This window comes from Salvelinus sp. IW2-2015, linkage group LG16 (genome assembly GCF_002910315.2).
Source record: "Salvelinus sp. IW2-2015 linkage group LG16, ASM291031v2, whole genome shotgun sequence".
Taxonomy (NCBI): Eukaryota; Metazoa; Chordata; class Actinopteri; order Salmoniformes; family Salmonidae; genus Salvelinus; species Salvelinus sp. IW2-2015.
The window spans coordinates 29711506-29729170 of NC_036856.1; the positions used below are offsets into that span (position 1 = coordinate 29711506).

The following is a 17665-nucleotide window of genomic DNA, read 5'->3' on the forward strand; positions in this document are numbered from 1 at the left end:
AGGTGAAACATCTGTCAATGTCACCTTGAGCAAGGCACTTAACCCTAATTGCTCTTGTAAGTCACACTGGATAAGAGCGTCTGCTAAATGGCAACAACACCTCCGCTACGCTGATYCTCAACATGGGGGCCCCACAAGGGTGCTTGCTCAGCCCCCTCCTGTACTCCTTGTTAACCCATGACTGCGTGGCCACGCACGTCAGCAACTCAATCATCAAGTTTGCAGACGACACAGCAGTAGTAGGCCTGATTACCAACAATGACGAGACAGCCTACAGGGAGGAGGTGAGGGCCCTGGCAGAGTGGTGCCAGAAAAATACGTTAACTGAAACAAAGGAGCTGATCGTGGTCTTCAGGAGACAGCAGAGAGAGCACAGAGCTGCAGTGGAGAGGGTGAAAAGATTCAAGTTCCTTGGTGTGCACATCACTGACAACCTGAAATGGTCCTTCCACACAGAGAGTGTAGTTAAGAAGGCGCAACAATGCCTCTTCAACCTCAGGAGGCTGAAGAAATTCAGCTTGGCCCCTAGGACACTCACAAACTTCTACAGATGCACCATTGAGAGCATCCTGTTGGGCTGTATCACCGCCTGGTAAGGCAATTGCACCGTCCGTAACCATAGGGCTCTCCAGAGGGTGGTGCGTTCAGCCCAACATATCACTGGGGGCACAGTGCCTGCCCTCCATGACACAGGAAGGCCAAGAAGATCATCGAGGACCTCGGCCACCTGAGCCATGGCATGTACACCCCGCTACCATCTAGAAGTCGGAGAAAGTACAGGTGCATCAAAGCTGGGACTGAGAGACTGAAAAACAGCTTCTATCTCAAGGCCGTCAGGCTGTTAAATAGTCACCGCTAGCCGGCCTCTGCCCAGTACCCTGCCCTAAACTTAGTCACTGTTACTAGCCGGCTACCACCCGGTACTCTACCCTGTACCTTGGAGACTGCTGCCCTATGTACATAGTCATTGAACACTGGTCACTTTAATAATGCTAACATACTGTTTTACCCACTTCATATGTATATACTATTTTCTAGTCATGGCTCATCGTATATAACTACTGCTGTACACACCTTTCCTATTCATATACTGTCCATACTCTCTATACACACAATCATATACATATATATTCACAGAAACATAAACATATCGCTGCACCTACGATAACATGTGTACGCGACCAATAACATTTGATTTTATTTCAACATATGCACCACAGTACAAAAGTAATTAATGTGTAAAGAAACAAAACTAAACAATAACTATGTGCAAGTAAAGCAACATGATTGATACAATTCTCTGTAATTGATATGATCCAGATGCAGGTCAATGGCCTCCCCAGGAACAGTGGAGATCTGACCAGTATCAGGAGAGGAGATATGAGCAGGACCAGTCTGGCAGTGGCTACCCAGAACAACAAAGGTTAGACAGAAAGATGTGAGATTCATGATATTCCTTTCATTGAAGGGCATGAATTCAACCCTATTTCTTCTTCTAATTATTTTTCAGGTATGACCAGCGAAGAGCGAGCTCTCAGCATGACATCAGAGGCTCTGATGAAGATCGTTCTAAAGAGAATGGGGATGCTGGTGGAGATGTAAACATCTAAATATTATGATTAATAATTATATACATTTCTTATGACAAAGATACAGATCTGTGTTGCTGTTTGCCCACTTTGGTGAATATTTACTTTGGGAACTTGGTCATGTGATGTTCTCCATCCCTGCCCATTCTCCTATCTTGAGTTGACTGATTTTGTTTTCCAGGACTGCTGTTTTGCCGAAGGGGCTCTGGCCATCTCCAAGGCCTCAGGCTTGTCCTCCAGTAGCTATGAGTTGAGCCAGTACATCAACGGTGCTGAACAGAATGACCCTGCCCCACAAACCACCTGGAGCACAGCAGACACAGGTAATCATTGAGTTACATGTAATCTCCGCCCAGATACTATAGGTCTGTCTCTTAGAAACAGGGGTCACATTCTAATGTCATGCTCTTCTCTGTTGTGTTATTGTATTCCGCTAATAACAAAAGAGCACAATGAGGCTAACTGGCCATCCTCAAGTCTAATGAACAGTCATTACAGCACAATGAATATCTCCCATGAAAGTGATAATATTATTAATGATAATAATGCATGTTCTCTCCTTAGAGTATGCAGCTATTCCCCAGGTGACTGCCCCTCTGAAATACACTTTGCCCCATGCTCTGGTCAGCTTTGGTCCAGCCGGACAGTTGATCCGGGTCAGTCCTGGTCTGGCCATGCAGGGAGACCCAGGGAAGGTGGAAGTACACAGTCTCGAGGTATAGTTCTAGGTTAAAAGAGCAGGACAGAATCAGTACGGAGAATAGTAGGATATATCTACATGGCAGAAGTGTTGTGGTGAACTAGCAGGTTATAGGAAGAGGCCGCAATCATTCTTGTGAATAGAGTAATCATCAAGGAATGGCTAAATTACTGGGCTATTAGTTTCGGTTTTGAGGAACTGTTGAGCTGTTTTTATCAGTATTGAGCTGGTGTGTGAGAAGTTTCTGTTAATGTGTTACTGAGAGGCTGTCTATGTTCTGTCTGTAGATCATTCTGGGGGAAACACAGGAGCAGCAGGACATGAGAGAATTTCCTGGGCCACTGGCTAGGTATTTTACACTCTTAAACACAATATCCAAACATCCATGCTACTCTGTATGTGATGATGTATTGTCTATGCTTGCAAAGTAGGAGACACTGACCAAATAACTACATAAAACTGTTCTAGAGACAATAAAAACAGGCACACAAAATGGATTGACAACAACAAAGGTTTACTGTCATAATTGCGGCTATTAGTATTATGTGTGTATTTCTTTCAACTGGCATTTTTTCTCCTCCTTCAAAGGGAAGACCTGCACAAAGTAGATGCCATCTCTTTTGCCCACCAGAAGGCAGAAGCCTGCATGAAAGATGAAAAACTACAAGACAAGGGCTCTGCCGCCCTCCTTTGGAATCTACTGGTACTGCTGTGCAGACAGAATGGAGTAGGTGTACTATAGACTGTATCTCCTCACACTCTTCTAGTAGTTGTACTATATATCTCCTCACACTCTTCTAGTAGGTGTACTATATATCTCCTCACACTCTTCTAGTAGGTGTACTATATATCTCCTCCACACTCTTCTAGTAGTGTACTATATATCTCCTCACACTCTTATAGTAGGTGTACTATATATATCTCCTCAACTCTTTAGTAGGTGTTACTATACATCTCCTCACACTCTCTAGTAGGTGTACTATATATCTCCTCACACTCTTATAGTAGGTGTACTATACATCTCCTCACACTCTTATAGTAGGTGTACTATATATCTCCTCACACTCTTATAGTAGGTGTACTATATATTCTCCTCACACTCTTATAGTAGGTGTACTATATATCTCCTCACACTCTTATAGTAGGTGTACTATACATCTCCTCACACTCTTATAGTAGGTGTACTATACATCTCCTCACACTCTTATAGTAGGTGTACTATATATCTCCTCACACTCTTATATAGGTGTACTATATATCTCCTCACACTCTTCTAGTAGGTGTACTATACATCTCCTCACACTCTATAGTAGGTGTACTATACATCTCCTCAAACTCTTATAGTAGGTGTACTATATATCTCCTCACACTCTTATAGTAGGTGTACTATACATCTCCTCACACTCTTATAGTAGGTGTACTATATATCTCCTCACACTCTTATAGTAGGTGTACTATTAATTTCCTTCACACTCTTATAGTAGGTGTACTATACATCTCCTCACACTCTTATAGTAGGTGTACTATATATCTCCTCACACTCTTATAGTAGGTGAAAACCCTTTTGTCTTAGCACTCTTGAAATCTCAAGAGTTTGCCAAGATGGTCCAAAACTAAACTAAACGCCCAGATACTCATTCTAACATTGCCTTACTTTTTTATCTCCCTGGATTCATTCAGCGTATCGTTGGTTCAGACATAGCAGAGCTGCTGATGAGGAACTCTCAGGGCCATGGTGGTTCAGGGGGAAGTGAATCAGAGGCCCCTACACTCATAGGTAAAACCTTTTTTTAAAGCGTCTGCTAAATGGCATATATAGGTAAAGGACTCTACACCACACGTACTGAGGAAGACATGTTGTTTTTTGTCTGTTGGACATGTTGCTATGAGTTAAAAAATAAATCAAACAAAGCTTGTAAATAATTGCAAATGATATCTAAGTGAGTCCTGGCCTTTTTTTCACTTTTTATACCACCCTCATAGACCTGAGTGAGGGCCCCAGTCCTGAGACAGACCCCTTGGATGGAGCAGATCTGTTGACAGGGACAGCCACTAGCGCCTGTACGGCTGAGTCCACAGAGAAGGACATGCAGGGATACACCAAGCTTCTCCTGGCTGGACGGAAGAAGGTCAGGGTGATCTCTTGAACAACATATAATAATATATTTTAAAATGGTAAAGTAATCTCCTATTTATTCTGAAATGAATAGATAGTGTCTATGATTAATACCATGGAGACAGCATAGTGATAGCTGTCTGACTAATGTTATACCAGGGCTATCCTCTTACTCCTCCAACACTGACCCCTGAGCCTGTGTTCTTCTACAACTTCTCCATATCTCTTCCGTGTTCTTTCACACTTCCTTCACCCCTGCCTATGCCTCGCCCATAACTCTCCCACTCCTCCCCCACACCTCATGTCTCCTCCAGATACTTCAGTTCTGGGACAATGTAAAGTCCATGGAGAACAAGAGCACCTCCTCCCAGCTGCCCACTGCACTGAGGCTAGGAAACACTGTCACCACCGATAAATCCACAATAATTGAGAATTTCAATAAGCATTTTTCTACGGCTGGCCATGCTTTCCACCTGGCTACCCCTACCCTGGTCAACAGCCCTGCACCCCCCACAGCAACTTGCCCAAGCCTCCCCCATTTCTCCTTCACCCAAATTCAGTTAGCTGATGTTCTGAAAGAGTTGAAAAATCTGGACCCCTACAAATCAGCTGGGCTAGACAATCTGGACCCTCTCTTTCTAAAATTATCCGCCGAAATTGTTGCAACCCCTATTACTAGCCTGTTCAACCTCTCTTTTGTATCGTCTGAGATTCCCAAAGATTGGAAAACTGCCGCAGTCATCCCCTTCTTCAAACCGATCGCTGCCCGCACCTGCCCCGCCCGTCCAGCATTACTACTCTGGACGGTTCTGACTTAGAATATGTGGACAACTACAAATACCTAGGTGTCTGGTTAGACTGTAAACTCTCCTTCCAGACTCACGCAACAAAGCAACTTTCATTCATACTGCCAAACATACCCTCGTAAAACTGACTATCCTACCGATCCTCGTCTTCGGTGATGTCATCTATAAAATAGCCTCCAACACTATACTCAACAAACTGGATGCAGTCTATTACAGTGCCATCCATTTTGTCACCAAAGCCCCATATACTACCCACCACTGCGACCTGTATGCTCTCGTTGGCTGGCCCTCGCTTCATATTCGTCGCAAACCCACTGGCTCCAGGTCATCTATAAGTCTTTGCTACGTAAAGCCCCGCCTTATCTCAGCTCACTGGTCACCATAGCAGCACCCACCCGTAGCACGCGCTCCAGCAGGTATATTTCACTGGTCACCCCCAAAGCCAATTCTTCCTTTGGCCACCTTTCCTTCCAGTTCTCTGCTGCCAATGACTGGAACGAATTGCAACTTTAAGCATCAGCTGCCAGAGCAGCTCACAGATCACTGCACCTGTACATAGCCCATCTGTACATAGCCCATCCAACTACCTCATCCCCATATTGTTATATATTTATTTTGCTCCTTTGCACCCCAGTATCTCTACTTGCACACTCATCTTCTGCACATCTATCACTCCAGTGTTAATTGCTAAATTGTAATTATTTCGCCACTACGGCCTATTTATTGCCTTACCTCCCTAATCTTACCTCATTTGCACACACTGTATATAGATGTTTTTATATTGTGTTATTGACTGTACGTTTGTTTATTCCATGTGTAACTCTGTGTTGTTGTTTGTGTTGCACTGCTTTGGTTTATCTTGGCCAGGTCGCAGTTGTAAATGAGAACTTGTTCTCAATTGGCCTACCTGGTTAAATAAAGGTGAAATAAAAAGGCTCAGGCTTGAGTTTCACAGAGTTTTGCCTCCCCGTGCCTCCCCAACTGTTCCTTCACCCCTCCCTAAGCCTCCTCATCCCTCCCCAAACCTCCCCTATGCCTTCTCCCACGGTTCCTCCGCCTCTCACTCACATCTCCTCCACACCTCCTTTATGGTTCTTTCACAGGAGGCCCTCGAGTCGGCCATGAAGAGTGGACTCTGGGGCCACGCCCTGTTCCTGGCCAGCAAGATGGACAACAGGTCCTATACCACTGTGTTGAACAGGTAAGCGCATGGGGCAACATTATCTTTGAGACAATACAGTGCTTTTAGAGATAATTCACTATTGATCCAAGGTTAGTGGGTTGGGTGTACATGGGGGGGGGGGGGGGGTAAGGAATAGGGGAAGACTGCGGGAATGAGGAGTGAAGCTTGGGGTGAGGGATAGGGACGGGGAGGATGGAGGAATGCTTGGTCTCATGGCAGATCATTGGTCTGGACCTCACGCAGTTTGTTTGCAGTTCTGTGGGAAAAATCCACATCCTCACTTACATGATCTGATGGTCGGTGTCGGGGTTGTCAACATACTCAGCACACAGCGCAGTGTTTCATATACCATTACATATTCAGTATTTCGGTAGGCGTTTCTTTTTTGTAATATTTTACTTGACTTTTTTTTTCAATAAACAAAAAACATGAGCTTTTCTATTTCTATTACCCTGAACAGGGTTGGATTTTTCCATGTACAGTGTAACCTTACATGTTCATATCAATTACATATTAATATCACATTACATATTCAGTATTCTGAATTTCCATTTCGTGGGTGGTTCTATTTGCAGCACTCAGTGACTGGAACTATGCAGGGGCGGGATTCTTTCCATGTACAATGACCTTACATATTCATATCTATTACATATAAATATTGAATATTACATATTTAATATTTCCATGACGTGGTCATCTCTATGGCAGGTTTACAGGCCAGCTAGCTCCCAACGACCCCCTACAGACCCTGTTTCAAATGCTCTCTGGAAGGATCCCTGCTGTTTCCACGGTAAAACAATGCTTAATAAATACATAAACATACCACAGTACAATAGTTGTCTATTCTATTGTGCCCTTCCTTGTGTAATTGGGGCTGGTCTTGGCACATTTACTGTAGTTGACCAGTTCATGTTTTCAGTGGCTGTTATGTTTATTGTACTGTAGTTGGTAATTATGCTAACCACGTACAGTACATTTACAGTATTTTGCACCAAATTGTAATATAAAAATCTGGTAATAGACTGACAGTGTGTGTGTGTCCTCAGTGCTGTGGAAGTGACAAATGGAGAGACTGGGAGCCTCACCTGGCCGTCATGCTGTCCAATGAGACGGGAGATCCAATCGGGCACCAGAAGAGCATCATTACCATGGGAGACACGCTAGGTATACACGCACGCACATACACACGCATACATACATACAGTTGAAGTCAGAAGTTTACATACACTTAGGTTGGAGTCATTAAAACTTGTTTTCAACCACTCCACAAATTTCTTGTAAACGAACTATAGTTTTGGCAAGTTGGATAGGACATATACTTTGTGCATGACACAAGTCATTTTTCCAACAATTGTTTACAGACAGATTATTTCACTTATAATTCAATGTATCACAATTCCAGTGGGTCAGAAGTTTACATACACTAAGTTGACTGTGCCTTTAAACAGCTTGGAAAATTCCAGAAAATGATGTCATGGCTTTAGAAGCTTCTGATAGGCTAACTGACATCATTTGAATCAATTGGAGGTGTACCTGTGGATGTATTTCAAGGCCTACCTTCAAACTCAGTGCCTCTTTGCTTGACATCATGGGAAACTCAAAAGAAAAAAGCTAAGACCTCAGAAAAAAATTGTAGACCTCCACAAGTCTGGTTCATCCTTGGGAGCAATTTCCAAATGCCTGAAAGTACCACGTTCATCTGTACAAACAACAGTACGCAAATATAAACACCATGGGACCATGCAGCCGTCATACCGCTCAGGAAGGAGACGGGTTCTGTCTACTTTAGTTGAACGTACTTTTGGTGCGAAAAGTGCAAATCAATCCACGAACAGCAGCAAAGGACCTTGTGAAGATGCTGGAGGAAACCGGTACAAAAGTATCTATATCCACAGTAAAACGAGTCCTATATCAACATAACCTGAAAGGCCGTTCAGCAAGGAAGAAGCCACTGCTCCAAAACCGGCAAAAAAGCCAGACTACGGTTTGCAACTGCACATGGGGACAAAGATCGTACTTTTTGGAGAAATGTCCTCTTGTCTGATGAAACAAAAATATAACTTTTGGCCATATGACCATCATTAATGTTAAAGGAAAAAGGGGAGGCTTGCAAGCCGAAAACACCATCCTATCCGTGAAGCACAGAGGGTGGCAAGTATCGTGTTGTGGGGGTGCACTTTTGGCAACTACACAAATAGAGATATCATGAGGGAGGAAAATTATGTGGATATATTGAAGCAACATCTCAAGATATCAGTCAGGAAGTTAAAGCTTGGTCGCCAAAGGGTCTTCCAAATGGTCATTGACCCCAAGCATACCTTCCAAAGTTGTGGCAAAATGGCTTAAGGACAACAAAGTCAAGTATTGGAGTGGCCATCACAAGCCCTGAACCTCAATTCTATAGAAAACGTTTTGACACCAAGTTAACAATTTAAAGGCAATGCTACAAAACTAATTGAGTGTATGTAACTTCTGACCACTGGGAAGTGTGATGAATAAAATAAAAGCTGAAAGAAATAATTCTCTCTACTAATATTCTGACAATTTCACATTCTTAAAATTAAGTGGTGATCCCTAACTGACATAAGACAGGGAATTTTTACTAGGATTTAAATGTCAGGAATTGTGAAAAAACTGAGTTTAAATGTATTTTGGCTAAGGTGTATGTAACTTTCGACTTCAACTGTACATACACACACACAGACATACACACCACACACACACACAGACACACACCAACATTTCTACTTGAATATAGTGCGTGTTTCTATTCTCCTCAAAGGTTTTGTCTGAGTCCCAAATCGTGCCATTTTTCCTATATAGTGCACTATATAGGAAATATGGTCCATTTGTTACATAACCTTAGTGTTGTCTCTCCCCAGCCTCCAGAGGGCTGTTACATGCTGCTCATATCTGCTATCTGACAGCTTACGCTCCTTTTGGCGTCTACCACAGCAAGACCGAGAGACTGGTGCTTCTGGGCAACTGCAACAGGTGAGCTCAGCTGTAATATGACCCATATTCTATTAACGCTCCTTTCACTTGTCATCTTTCTGGGTGGTGATCCCCTCTTTCACTCTTATGTCTTCCTAACGACTGGGAATGTCCTCTGGGACTCACTGTTGTACACACAGCAACAGTCATTTAGACGCAACCAATCTCGCACCATGAATAGAAAGGAGCTGCTTGTGTTGAGAAGAAGAGACACCTATTTTTAAATCTGGGTATACAGTTATAGTTCCTGATTGCGGGTATCAGTATTTGGGTGATCCCTGTAAGTTTTCTTAACAAGGTGTCCTCTGGGACTCACAGTAGAACAGCACAGCAATGCATTTGTAACGAGTGCACTGGGAGTCAGGAAGCAAGCTCAGGGAGTGCATAATTTAATAAACAGATGAACGAAACACGAACAATGCACAGACAGGAAACTGAAACAATAACGCTTGGGAAGAACCAAAGGAGTGACATATACCCCCCCCCCCCCCCCCTTGACATATACCCCTCCCCGGCGCATTCGGCTCCAGACGTAGGACGCCAACCAAAGGCAAATCCCGGGGATCCGGAGTGGACCGGTCGCCTCCGCAGAGGCGCAGAAACTGACGAACTGGCTGAGCGTGAGAGCCTGATGAGCCGGCTGAGACCTCCCCGGTTGCCTCGGTCGAGGCACTGGAGCCTATTGAGCCCGCTGAGGTATGGAGACCCGTCGAGCCAGCTGAGGCAGGAGAAGCCGACAAACCGGCTGAGGCCTCCCAGGTAGCTCCGGTTCGGACACCCAGACCCGACATCACCTCCAACACAAAAACAAATACAGATTAAAAGCCCCCCTGATGGTTCCCTTTGGTGAGGCGTTATTCTGTAAAGAGTACACTGGGAGTCGGGAAGCAAGTTCAGGGAGTGCATAATTGAATAAACAAATGAACGAAACACAAACAACTCACAGACAGTTAACTGAAACAGAAACAATAATGCCTGGGGAAGGAAGCAAAGGGAGTGACGTATATAGGGAAAGTAATCAGGGAAGTGATGGAGTCCAGGTGAGTCTGATGACGCGCAGGTGCGCATAACGATGGTGACAGATGTGCGCCATAACAAGCAGCCTGGTGACCTAGAGGCCGGAGAGGGAGCACAAGTGACAGTCTTGCCATGCTGAAAGGAAACGAGCTGCTAATTTTGGAAAAGCAGAATAGGGACGTCATGCACCCAATTCTTAGTGGTACACACGATGGAGGTGTCGATGTGAGGGGGATGCCCCTATAGGCATGAAAGTAATAGCTATTGATTGCGGGAACTAATGCCACAACATAATGCTGCTATTATCGTAGCATGACTGGTATGAAAACTACTTCGTCCTACTTAAAGGCCCAGCACAGCCAAAAACTAGATTTTCCTGTTTTATACACTGCCTTCGGAAAGTATTCAGACCCCTTGACTTTTTCCACATTTTATTACATTAGTGTTATTCTAAAATTGATTAAATAAAAATAAAAAACTCAGTAATCTACTCACAATACCCCATAATGACGAAGCAAAAACAGGTTTTTAGATTTGTATTAAAAATAAAAAAAAATACCTTATTTACATAGGTATTCAGATCCTTTGCTATGAGACTCTAAATTGAGCTCAGGTGCATCCTGTTTCCATTGATCATCCTTGAGATGTTTCTTGACTTGATTGGAGTCCACCTGTGGTAAATTCAATTGATTGGACATGATTTGGAAAGGCACACACCTGTCTATATTAGGTCCCACAGTTGACTGTCCATGTCATAACAAAAACTAACCCATGAGGTCAAAGGAATTGTGCGTAGAGTTCCGAGACAGGATTGTGTCGTGGCACAGATCGGGGGAAGGGTACCAAMACATTTCTGCAGCATTGAAGGTCCCCAAGAACACAGTGACCTGAGCAATCGGGGAAGAAGGGCCTAGGTCAGTGAGGTGACCAAGAACCCGATGGTCACTCTGACAGAGCTGTAGAGTTCCTCTGTGGAGATGGGAGAACCTTCCAGAAGGACAACCATCTCTGCAGCACTCCACCAGTCAGGCTTTTATGGTAGACTGGCCAGACAGAAGCCACTCCTCAGTAAAAGGCACATGACAGCCCGCTTGGAGTTTGCCAAAAGGCACCTAAAGACTCTCAGACAAAGATTGAACTCTTTTGCCTGAATACCAAGCGTCACGTCGGAGGAAACCTGGCACCATCTCGACAGTGAAGCATGGTGGTGGCAGCATCCTGCTGTGGGGATGTTTTTCAGCGGTAGGGACTGGGAGACTAGTCAGGATCGAGGCAAAGTCTTTTTATTATTATTATTATTATTTTTTTTTTTTAATAAATACATTTTACCCCCTTTTCTCCCCAATTTTCGTGGTATCCAATCGCTAGTAATTACTATCTTGTCTCATCGCTACAACTCCCGTACGGGCTCGGGRGAGACGAAGGTCGAAAGCCATGCGTCCTCCGAAGCACAACCCAACCAAGCCGCACTGCTTCTTAACACAGCGCGCCTCCAACCCGGAAGCCAGCCGCACCAATGTGTCGGAGGAAACACCGTGCACCTGGCCCCCTTGGTTAGCACACACTGCGCTCTGCCCGCCACAGGAGTCGCTGGAGTGCGATGAGACAAGGATATCCCTACCGGCCAAACCCTCCCTAACCCGGACGACGCTAGGCCAATTGTGCGTCGCCCCACGGACCTCCCGGTCGCGGCCGGCTGCGACAGAGCCTGGGCGCGAACCCAGAAACTCTGGTGGCGCAGCTAGCGCTGCGATGCAGTGCCCTAGACCACTGCGCCACCCGGGAGGTCGAGGCAAAGTTTAACGGAGCAAAGTACAAAGAGATTCTTAATGAAAACCTGCTCCAGAGTGCTCAGGACCTCAGACTGGGGCGAAAGTTCACCTTCCAATAGGACAATGACCCTATGCACACTGCCAAGACAACGCAGGAGTAACAAGCCTCTGAATGTCCTTGAGTGGCCCAGCCAGAGCCCGGACTTAAACCCTATCTAACATCTCTGTAGAGACCTGAAAATAGCTGTGCAGCGACACCCATCCAACCTGACAAAGCTTGAGAGGATCTGCAGAGAAGAATGGAAGACTCTCCAAGTACAGGTGTGCCAAGCTTTTATCATCATACCCAAGAAGACTTGAGGCTGTAATCGCTTCCAAAGGTGCTTCAACAAAGCTCTGAGTAAAGGGTCTGAATAGTTATGTAAATGTGGTATTTCAGTTTTTTTAAATTTATAATACTGTTTTTGCTTTGTCATTATGCGGTATGGTGAGTAGATTAATGAGGGGGAAAAACAATTTAATAAATGTTAGAATAAGGCTGTAACATAACTAAATGTGGAAACCCTGAGTTAATAGACCAATAAGAGTTCTAAACCTTTCTGTCAACAGGGTTCAGTTTTCCCCTCCCCACTCAGACAGCTCCCAGACAGTCATATCAAAATTCTTGCTTGAGAAATTGCTCTTTGCTAATAATCAATTTATGTTCGTTTTTAGCATTTTAATTAAAAACAATCACAGTAAGGTAGTTAATTGTTACCCAGAAATAATTTGATATTGAGATTAACACGGTTTTAAAGTAACTGTCTAGTGTTTCCAGATTTCTATTAAATATTACTTATAATTAATAAAAATATGAGTGAAATAGTTTCCCTTCCAAACGTTTTTAATTAAGTATGTTAAAAAGCAGCTTTTCTGTGTTGGAATGGTGTGGGCGTACCCCAACAACAGAATGGTGTGGGCGTACCCCAACAACAGAATGGTGTGGGTGTATACAGGCTCTTAAAATGACATGTTCTATGAGGAAACGGTGTTGTTGAGACAAGTTTGAGGTGGGATATTTGAAGTGTTTTTTTTGTATGCTTTGGCCAAAAATACGAATATAGGGCAAGTCAACAACATTATTTGGGTATGAGTTAACAGAATATGGACTTTTAAAAGTGAGATTTTCACTGGACAGTTACTTTAAGACTTAGTTGGGAAGCTAGTAGGTAGCAAGTAGTAGTAGTCCCAATGGTAACTTTTTAATGTTTAAAACAACGTCTGCTAAGAACTGAATGTGTTTTCTCCCCTACAGTCTGCCATTCAAAGAGTTTGCTCAGAATTCTGCCATTCGGTGCACAGAGTTATTCGAGTACTGCCAGAGACTTGGAGATAAATTCTTCTGTATCCCCCCCTTCCAGGTAGTTCATATAATTTTTTTTGTGCTTTTTTATGACTAGTATGATTCGTCCATAATTTACCAGATTTGGAACTCATAAGTCAGTACAGAGTTTTGATTCCATCGGTATTTTGTTATTAAGCTTTCTCTAGTCCAGGACACAGTGAAATTATGTTTAGCTTTTTCCATGTGGCTACCGTAGATTGTGCTGTTGTGTTGTTGTCTTGTTACAACCTGTTGTGTCATTCTCAGGTGTATAAGTTCCTGTATGCGTGTCGTCTGCTGGATGCTGGGCTGGCGTCCCAGGCCTTCCACTACTGTGAGGTGATAGGGATGTCTTTACTCAGACTGCAGGAGCCCAGCATGGTGCTGCTGGGGGAGCTTATCAAGGTAGAACACTTTATCATGATACTCTGACAAATACACATCATCAAATGTATTTATATAGCCCTTCTTACATCAGCTGATATATCAAAGTGCTGTACAGAAACCCAGCCTAAAACCCCAAACCACAAGCAATGCAGGTGTAGAAGTACGGTGGCTATGAAAAACTCCCTATAAAGGCCAAAACCTAGGAAGAAACCTAGAGAGGAACCAGGCTATGAGGGGTGGCCAGTCCTCTTCTGGCTGTGCCGGGTGGAGATTATAACAGAACATGGCCAAGAAGTTCAAATGTTCATAAATGACCAGCATGGTCAAATAATAATAATCACAGTAGTTGTCGAGGGTGCAATAAGTCATCACCTCAGGAGTAAATGTCAGTTGGCTTTTCATAGCTAATCATTAAGAGTATCTCTACCGCTCCTGCGGTCTCTAGAGAGTTGAAAACAGCAGGTCTGGGACAGCTAGCACGTCCGGTGAACAGGTCAGGGTTCCATAGCCGCAGGCAGAACAGTTGAAACTGGAGCAGTAGCACGGCCAGGTGGACTGGGGACAGCAAGGAGTCATCATGCCAGGTAGTCCTGAGGCATGGTCCTAGGGCTCAGGTCCTCCGAGAGAGAGAGAGAAAGACAGAGAGAACTAGAGAGAGCATACTTAAATTCACACAGGACACCAGATAAGACAGGAGAAATACNAGAGAGAAAGACAGAGAGAACTAGAGAGAGCATACTTAAATTCACACAGGACACCAGATAAGACAGGAGAAATACTCCAGATATAACAGACTGTCCCTAGCCCCCCGACACAAACTAATGCAGCATAAATACTGGAGGCTGAGACAGGAGGGGTCAGGAGACACTGTGGCCCCATCCGATGATACCCCCGGACAGGGCCAAACAGGCAGGAATATCTTCAACCACCAACTTACCATCCTGAGACAAGGCAGAGTAAAGCCCACAAAGATCTCCGCCACGGCACAACCCAAGGGGGGGGGGGCACCAACCCAGACAGGAAGACCACGTCAGCAACTCAACCCACTCAAATGACGCACCCCTCCTAGGGACGGCATGGAAGAGCACCAGTAAGCGAGTGACTCAGCCCCTGTAATAGGGTTAGAGGCAGAGAATCCCAGTGGAGAGAGGGGAACCGGCCAGGCAGAGAGAGCAAGGGCGGCTCGTTGCTCCAGAGCCTTTCCGTTCACCTTCACACTCCTGGGCCAGACTACACTCAATCATATGACCCACTGAAGAGATGAGTCTTCAGTAAAGACTTAAAGTTTGAGACCGAATCTGCGTCTCTCACATGGGTAGGCAGACCATTCCATAAAAATGGAGCTCTATAGGAGAAAGCCCTGCCTCCAGCTGTTTGCTTAGAAATTCTAGGAGGCCAATTACAATACAATTAGGAGGCCTGTGTCTTGTGACCGTAACGTACGTGTAGGTATGTACGGCAGGACCAAATCGGAAAGATAGGTAGGAGCAAGCCCATGTAATGCTTTGTATGTTAGCAGTAAAACCTTGAAATCAGCCCTTGCCTTAACAGGAAGCCAGTGTAGGGAGGCTAGCACTGGAGTAATTATGATCAAATTTTTTGGTTCTAGTCAGGATTCTAGCAGCCGTATTTAGCACTAACTGAAGTTTATTTAGTGCTTTATCCGGGCAGCCGGAAAGTAGAGCATTGCAGTGGTCTAACCTAGAAGTAACAAAAGCATGGATACATTTTTCTGCATCATTTTTGGACAGAAAGTTTCTGATTTTTGCAATGTTACATAGATGGAAAAAAGCTGTCCTTGAAACAGTCTTGATATGTTCGTCAAAAGAGAGATCAGGGTCCAGAGTAACGCCGAGGTCCTTCACAGTTTTATTTGAGATGACCGTACAACCATCAAGATTCATTGTCAGATTCAACAGAAGATCGCTTTGTTTCTTGGGACCTAGAACAAGCATCTCTGTTTTGTCCGAGTTTAAAAGTAGAACGTTTGCAGCCATCCACTTCCTTATGTCTGAAACACAGGCTTCTAGGGAGGGCAATTCTGGGGCTTCACCATGTTTCATTGAAATGTACAGCTGTGTGTCCTCCGCATAGCAGTGAAAGTTAACATTATGTTTTCGAATGACATCCCCCAAGAGGTAAAATATATAGTGAAAACAATAGTGGTCCTAAAACGGAACCTTGAGGAACACCGAAATATACAGTTGATTTGTCAGAGGACAAACCATTCACAGAGACAAATGTATATCTTTCCGACAGATAAGATCTAAACCAGGCCAGAACCTGTCCGTGTAGACCAATTTGGGTTTCCAATCTCTCCAAAAGAATGTGGTGATCGATGGTATCAAAAGCAGCACTAAGGTCTAGGAGCACGAGGACAGATGCAGAGCCTCGGTCCGACGCCATTAAAAGGTCATTTACCACCTTCACAAGTGCAGTCTCAGTGCTATGATGGGGTTTAAAACCAGACTGAAGCATTTCGTATACATTGTTTGTCTTCAGGAAGGCAGTGAGTTGCTGCGCAACAGCCTTTTCTAAAATCTTTGAGAGGAATGGAAGATTCGATATAGGCCGATCGTTTTTTATATTTTCTGGGTCAAGGTTTGGCTTTTTCAAGAGAGGCTTTATTACTGCCACTTTTAGTGAGTTTGGTACACATCCGGTGGATAGAGAGCCATTTCTTATGTTCAACATAGGAGGGCTAAGCACAGGAAGCAGATCTTTCAGTAGTTTAGTTGAAATAGGGTCCAGTATGCAGCTTGAAGGTTTAGAGGCCATGATTATTTTCATCATTGTGTAGAAGATTAGCAGATAAAATTCAAATTATTTGGTACATTTAATATTCACATGGAAAAGTCCACAGACCCACTCCAAAAGGCTTTCGGAGCATCATCGACTCATGGGTTTTGTCGCAACCATAGTCTCTGGACGCTACTCACTGACACAGTCATACTTCTGGACCTAGTTTGTCCATGGAATAAATGTTAGGGATCTTAATGTTTTATTCCTCATAACCCTCGACTATCGGATCACCATTTTATTACGTTTGCAATCGGAACAAAATAATCTGGTCAGAACCCAACACAAGAGGCATCAAAAGTCGTGCTATAAGAATTCTCAGACAACCCAAAGATTCCTTGAGCCCTTCCAGACGTCCCTCTGCCTACCAAGAACGTCAGAGACAGAAAAAATAAGTTAACCACGCTAACGTGTGAACTCAATTTAACCTGTGCGCATACCCTAGATTGCCAGTTGCACCCTAAAAACTAAAAACATTTGTCATAAGAAAACTAGCTCTGGGTAACAGAAAATAACCCGAGCTCTGAAGCAAGTCTATTAGAAAATTGAACGGAAATGCGCCACACCAAACTGGAACTCTTCCGACTAGCTTGGAAAGACAGTACCCGTGCAGTAATCGAAGAGCCCTCAACTGATCTCGATCATCCTATTTTTCCATACTTAAATTGAGGAAAATAAGAACAATCCGAAATTAATTTTTGATTACTGTCGCAAAGCTAACTAAAAAAGCAGCACTTCCCCAAGAGAGGATTGCTTTCACTTCAGCAGTAATAAATTCATGAACTTCTTTGAGGAAAAGATCATGATATTAGAAAGCAAATTACGGATCCTCTTTAAATCTGCGATCATTCTCAAAGCTCAGTTGTCCTGAGTCTGCACACTCTGCCAGGACCTAGATCAAGGGAGACACTCAAGGGTTTTAGTAACTATATCGTCTTA

General features: G+C 44.0%; 1 protein-coding gene across 1 annotated transcript in view; it reads left to right on the top strand.

Annotated features, from left to right (window-relative positions):
* sec16b (SEC16 homolog B, endoplasmic reticulum export factor) overlaps positions 1–17665 on the top strand; it is a 34297-nt gene that overhangs the window by 8560 nt on the left and 8072 nt on the right. The window contains 14 exon segments of the mRNA XM_024004135.2: positions 1321–1423; positions 1511–1598; positions 1771–1912; positions 2154–2305; positions 2577–2638; positions 2878–3016; positions 3970–4066; positions 4273–4418; positions 6315–6412; positions 7103–7184; positions 7441–7558; positions 9277–9388; positions 13472–13577; positions 13808–13945. Of these exon segments, the coding sequence (XP_023859903.2) occupies positions 1321–1423; positions 1511–1598; positions 1771–1912; positions 2154–2305; positions 2577–2638; positions 2878–3016; positions 3970–4066; positions 4273–4418; positions 6315–6412; positions 7103–7184; positions 7441–7558; positions 9277–9388; positions 13472–13577; positions 13808–13945 (1583 nt within the window).